Source organism: Sceloporus occidentalis, unplaced genomic scaffold (genome assembly GCF_023333645.1).
Source record: "Sceloporus occidentalis isolate IW3139 unplaced genomic scaffold, rSceOcc1.0.p SCAF_8, whole genome shotgun sequence".
Lineage (NCBI taxonomy): Eukaryota > Metazoa > Chordata > Lepidosauria > Squamata > Phrynosomatidae > Sceloporus > Sceloporus occidentalis.
Genome location: NW_028316988.1, coordinates 12,397,323 through 12,403,322, shown reverse-complemented (window position 1 = coordinate 12,403,322; position 6,000 = coordinate 12,397,323). Strand labels below are relative to the sequence as shown.

The 6,000-nt window shown below is 48.3% G+C and overlaps 1 protein-coding gene across 4 annotated transcripts in view; it reads right to left on the bottom strand.

Annotated features, from left to right (window-relative positions):
* Nucleotides 1-200: 200 nt before the first annotated feature.
* Nucleotides 201-6,000, bottom strand: part of RABGAP1 (RAB GTPase activating protein 1) — a 48,715-nt gene continuing 42,915 nt past the window's right edge. For 2 of the 4 annotated variants that reach the window (XM_089534698.1, XM_089534700.1), the window contains exons 21-26: nt 5,598-5,738; nt 4,805-4,909; nt 4,406-4,489; nt 3,332-3,403; nt 2,585-2,782; nt 201-1,812 (exon numbers count right to left, since the gene is read on the bottom strand). In XM_089534698.1, coding sequence (XP_089390824.1) covers nt 1,690-1,812; nt 2,585-2,782; nt 3,332-3,403; nt 4,406-4,489; nt 4,805-4,909; nt 5,598-5,738 — 723 coding nt within the window. In that variant the 3' untranslated portion in view covers nt 201-1,689. Of the gene's footprint in view, nt 1,813-2,584; nt 2,783-3,331; nt 3,404-4,405; nt 4,490-4,804; nt 4,910-5,318; nt 5,435-5,597; nt 5,739-6,000 lie in introns of those variants that run through there. The other 2 variants (XM_089534699.1, XM_089534701.1) reach the window with 2 other exon arrangements.

Genomic DNA, 6,000 nt, shown 5'->3' with positions numbered 1-6,000 from the left:
CACGTCTATTATTGATGGAGTTAACAATAACTTCTTTTTTTGTTTGCTTTTTGGTATTATTAAACAATAAAGATATTCATGTACACAGTTAAAGGGGAAGAGAAGTCTCGGATCTTTTGGGCATCGCACGGCCAGACCTCCTTGTCCTCTCAGGTGCCATTAGCTAGCATTAGTCTGGTCAACAAGAAAAAATAATAATGTAGAAGTACAAATTATCTTTATATACAAACCAGTGCCTCTTATTGTAACCAGCTTATACTCACACGCCGCACACAACAGAAGTTTTATCTGCTGATACAATAGATTTTTCAGCATAGCACAAACCAGTATAAATTAAAAAAAGGAAAGAAATACAAAGGTGCAAAAACCTCCATTCTACAGGTTTTCTGGTGAGAAGTTCCAGATGCTCTTAAGCGCTCAGAAATCCAAGCAGCGTTAGTACCTACTGGTGTAGTTACAAGAAGCATTGAGTTGGAGACAGAGGAACACGAGGAAAAGAAGATATATCCTGCCATTGGAGCTGCCAGAATGTCTGAAGAGCCCTGGCAGGGATAAAAGCAGCGCTAGTGAATACTGCGTCTGATCCTCTCTTTCCCATTCTCAGCGGTGTCTTTTTTCCCTCTTGTTCCTCCTATCTATGTGCAAAACTAGAAAAGCACCCTGGAAAAAGCAGGGAAATCCCCACAAAAGGAAAAGCAGAAAACAAAACGGACGTAGGTGAACAATAATTTAAAGTTCTTAATTCTTGTTAAGTTAAAGTACAAAGCCACTATTTCCAGAACAGAGACAGCTGGATCCTGAAATCAACGGGAAAAGTCAGTCTTGGCTTAACTTTTGTTCCCCTGATTTCGATGAGAACCACACTGGGCTCAGTTAAGCCTGGACCCAGCACACTGAAACAACAAAGGTGCGTTTATAGGGTTCGGCGCACAAGCCATGTGCAAAACAGAAACGGACTGTTCCCACCTCTTTGGAGCAGGGAGGGCTCCAGTGGTGACTTTGGAGAGGAAAGGGAACACAAGGAAAGCCATACTTCCCTCCTCAGAGTTGCATAGAATTAACCTAAATGTTCAGCAAGGAGAGCCACAGGAAAGGGGCAGACAGACACTTCTGGGGGTCAGGACCCTGTTCCAAAAGGTAACCATGCAAAACATCCCCACCTGGCAGGTCAGATGAGGGAAGGGAGGGGGGGAGGAGGAATCTGCTCTCTGGCACTGATGCCACATCTTGTTAAAAGAGTTTTGCTGCTCCTTCCAAATAAAATGTTTAAAAAGTTATAACGGTAAAAAAAGCTCTCGCCTGTAAACTGAATAAGTTAGAGGTTTTGGTAAGGTTTTTGTTTTCGTACCTTGGCCGGCAAAATGCCCTTCCCAACCAGACTGTAGAATGGAGTGTTTTGTGTTTTCTTTAGTCTTCTCCGAAAAGAGCCTGGGCCTACAGCTACACCCCTGGGTTAAATATCAGTAGTATGAAGAGGCCGCGCCTGGCCAGGCTGAGCCAAGCCTCGCGTCCAGCCCGGGTCACTGACCTGTGGAAAGCCCCGACATGCGCTGTGTGGTATTTTTTTGTTTTTGTTTTTCCCTAGAGTCTTATGTACATTCTGGTCCTCTCTCCCACGCGGCGTCCGGCAGCGGCGGGAAACGGAAGGCAGAAGGGTGTCCAGACAGGAGGTGGCCTCAACGCGCCGCTTCAGCAGGTCTCCTTCCCTTGCACCCCCGTCACCGTCTTTATAGAGCTCAACGTTCGGTTGAACCACGTCTTTCGCGACGCCTGCACCTCGTTCAGCGCTTGCCCCAAGTCATGCTCGAGATCCTAGAAAGTGGCAACAGCAAGGGGGATGTGGGAAAAGCCATATCACCTGCAACTAGTCCCATTTGTCACATGCAAGAAACCCAGTTGAAACATGTCCAGTGGTGCATGTTAGGCAACTTTGGACTTAATAGTCTTAAGAGGGTACCCCCTGTTTAAAACATGGTAGCCGAGTTCCACATAAGGCAGTATTTGGGGGCTGGCATTTTACAGAGGGGTGCTCTGGCCCTACATCCTGCCTCAGTAGCACCACAGAACTTGGCAGAAACATCCTAACCATTGCAGCAAGAAAGAAAAAAATGGCATATTACTAAAACTAAGTATGAGGGAGAAAGTACTTTCCCCAAATCCAATTATTTGTGAGTCAGAGTGAGCAAATACCTCCAGCGTTGCTTCCAGGGAAAACATACAAAAGACAAAGAATTGTCTTTCAGAGCATTTAAAAGGGCAGAATGACCGTCAGCCTTGGCTCGCCTTAGCCTACAGCCTCCGTGCCAATTCCTACCCTCTTTGCCTTTCTTCCCAAAGGACAATTTCAAAATCAGATTATTTGTACAGACAGGCACACCCTTAAAATTAAGCAAGAGGGCAATCCATAGAGGAGACCCTGTTGGTGCAACTTAGTGAACTTGTCCAGAAAACACCTGCCATTCACTACTGCAAGGCTCAAATCTGGATTTTAGAGACAAGGGAAAAACTAGAGGCAAAACAGTGAGTGGTGCGCACACAGAGACGCCATTCAGGGCCTGCCATTCTCACAGAGGCACTGGCCTACCTGGATCTTGCACTCTGCCTCCACCAGCTGCAGTTTGGTCTGGGCTAGTTCAAGCTCCATTTCTCTCAGCTGGTTCTTCAGGGCCTCCTTCTCCTCGTCGGTCTCTTCCTCGGAGCCTTCTCGGACAATGCTGGCTGCCTTCACCCGCCCTTCTTTGTTGAAAAACTCCCGGCAGCGCTCACAGTCATCAACTTTTTGCTGAAGCAAAGAAGGTCCCAGCATGAGCAGCATCTCTGCCTCCCTACCTCTCCCCATCTCCCAGGTGGATGTGTGCATGTCAAGTCGCCTATCGACTTATGGCGAGCCCCTGAATTTCATAGGGTTTTCTTAGGTAAGGGATCCTCAGAGGTGGTCCTGCCACTTCCTTCCTCTGAAAGAGCATGTAAAGTATTCCTTGGCAGTCTTCCACCTAAGTACTAACCAGGGCTGACCCTGCTTGGCTTTCAGACAGGAGCTGGTATCTTGAGGGTAGAGTGGGGCTGATCTCTCTTTTTCCAACTGTCCACTGGACAGGACCCCTCACCCCTTTGCCAAATTCCAACTCAGCCCACCTTCCCCAAGCCAAAATCCACCAAAGCTCCTCTCTTGCCTTCTTCTTACACTTTGTTATCCTACCTCAACTTTTGGCCTTCGTTCAAGACAGGTGGGGAAATTATTCAGAGCATAATGTGAAAATAAAAAGAAGTTGTGATTCCAGCTTGTAATCATGGAAGCAACAGCAGGCTAACCACCGAAACTAACACTCACCCGGATCTTCTCGATTTCCGCCTTATTGGCCACCTGCTGCTTCTCCAGCCTCTCACTCAGTTGGGAGCAGATCTGTCAAGGGTCAGGCAGAGAACATCAGTAGAGCCCACAGTTTGGGCCTATCCAGCCACAACGTCTCTGGCACAACAACCTCCAGCATGACCACACCGTTTGCGGATGGTGTGGGTTGCAATGCAACACACAGGACCTAGTGCATCAACTGCTCATCCTGTCTGCTATCCTGTTTTCCTTGGTGACCAACTAGATCCCTTCAGGGAGCTTAGAAGCAGAACCTGGAGGCAACAGGAATCTGTCCAGCAACTGGTACAAAGTGGTAGCCTGCCTCTGCAGATGGGCACACCAATCCCACAACCAGTGTCCCTAATCCCCTGCGAAAGCCTCCTGTGCCAGTGTCACCCTCCACACCTTGTTGCAGGGAGTTTCACAAACTATGTACTGCTCAGGAAAGATCTCCTGACCATCCAGTTTCATTGGATGAACCCCAATTCTGGTATTAGGAGAAAGGGAAGAAATACACCTGTTTGCCCCCCACTCTGTCCATTATATCATTTTATGAGGTCTACCTCTCATTATTCATTTCTCCTCCCCCAGATCAGAATGTCCCAAACATTTCCACCATTCGTGCAAGAGTGTGTTCTATCCTATCCAGCCTGCTCCATTTTGCTTGTATTTCCTGCTCCCTTCCCACCTCTAAAATCCATATTTCAAGATGGGAGCATCCAGAACTGTGTCCTGAACACTGCACTATGGCCAGCATTGCATGGCTAATAATATAATACAATATAGAAAGCTCCCCTATCTTGAATCAAGTTGCTACCCCATCTAGCTCAGTAATTTCTACCCCTGACTGGCAGCTGTGGCTCTTCAGGATTTCAAACGCAATTTATTTATGATTTCTTTATTCCATTTCTATCCTGCCTTTCCCCTGCCATGGGACCAAAGGCAGCTTATGCTGGGGATTGACCCTGGGTCTTCTTGTGTGAGCGGCTGGGGCTTTGTCACTGAGCTCTGAGCTCCCTCCTAAAGGTCCCAGAAGCTATTTTCAGTGCTCACCTGCTTGTAGTCACCAATGATGGAGCTGTTCTTCTTAATTTCGGACTCTGCTTTGTCCAGTTCCCGGCGGCACATCTCTTTCAGCTGGAACGGCAAGGGGAGGGCAGAGGTTGGCTGATTAAAGGGTGGCTGAGGGAAACCCCAGCCATTCCAGCCCATGAAGAAACACTTTCCTCCTGACCGCAGAATAGCTTTCCTTCCTCCTTGTAGGCCAGGATGAACCATCACAGAAACAACAGCAGGACAGCCACTGCAACTTTTTATTTTATGTTCTGAAATCAGAGCCCTGCTTTTCTTTAATCAAGTAAATGGGACCCTCTCTCTCCCTCTTTGGGCAATGCTTAGCTCACCCTCCCACCCCACCAGGGCTTGGCCACGCAGCCACGGCTTTGCCCAAACCTGTGCTGACTCCTCTTCCAGGCGCCTCTTTTCATCCTCAGCATCGATCAGCTTCTGCTTGGTCATGAGCAGCTCCTTGTTCAGGGCATCAGCCTTTTCCTCTGCCTGGAAGCCAAAATATGCAAGTGTCAGACTCTATCAGCCATTCCGCCCAATGAGAAAGAGCGCTCTGATCAGCAAGCCAGATGTCACAACCACAAAAGGGGGACGGGGGAAGAGACCTAGGTCCAACTGCAAGCCCCAACTAGAGTAGACCCATGCAATCAGTCCACATTTCTGCACATCCCACTGCTTTGGTGTGGCTGCACCTGGCCAAATGGATCAGGGCAGAGTAGCCTAGGAATCAAGTCTGGGTCTCATCCCACCCATTTAGAAACAGGGGTCTGACATCAAGGGGTCTGTCCCATTTCAGAAAGCTGCAGATCCAAACTGTGTGGAGGAGGATGAACAGTGAGGAAGGGAGAGATACCCCAGTGATATCAACACAAGGCCCTTGCCTTCAGCATGCCACTGTCTTGACAGCCAACTAGCACAAAAAGGCGGTCAGAGTGTTTGTTCGCCTCACAAACAATTGGGCTTTGTTTCCACCATCCATCTCCTCAGGTGTTTCTGGGACAAGTTCCAGGCATCCTGAGAAGAGACCCAACATGGAATGCTTTTCCAACAGAGGTTGGAAAACAGTTTCTGAAGCAGAGCTTGGGAAAAGTGAACTCTGGGAGATGTCACCCAAAACACTCGCTTTCCCCAAGCTCTTTGTTTTCAAGAAAAGGGTTCGTTTTAACCACAAACACACCAATGTAGCAAGACGCTTCTCGTCTCTTACGTTGTCCAAGTCCTTCCTCAGGGCAATCTTGCTGGTCACCAACTCGTGGGCCAGGTCATCATTCTCCTGCTCCAGCCTCATGTTTGCTTCCTGCAAGCGCCGGTTCTCCCTCTGGATAAAGGCAAAGGGGAGGTGGGCAAAAACCCTAGAATTAAATCAGGAGCATTCCTCATTCCCTGACAGCAAGGTCAATCGGGGTTTGGTTTGCTTTTTCTCTGCAAAAGCCCCTTGGTCCGGTCTCAAGTTGCTATACTCAACTGTCACATCCCAAATTGGTAGCCTGCTCCTCTATCATTTCTATGCACCAGCTCTTCCCAGCCTGGCACACTTCGGAGATTCTGAGCTACCATTCCCATCATCCTGAGGTAGATGG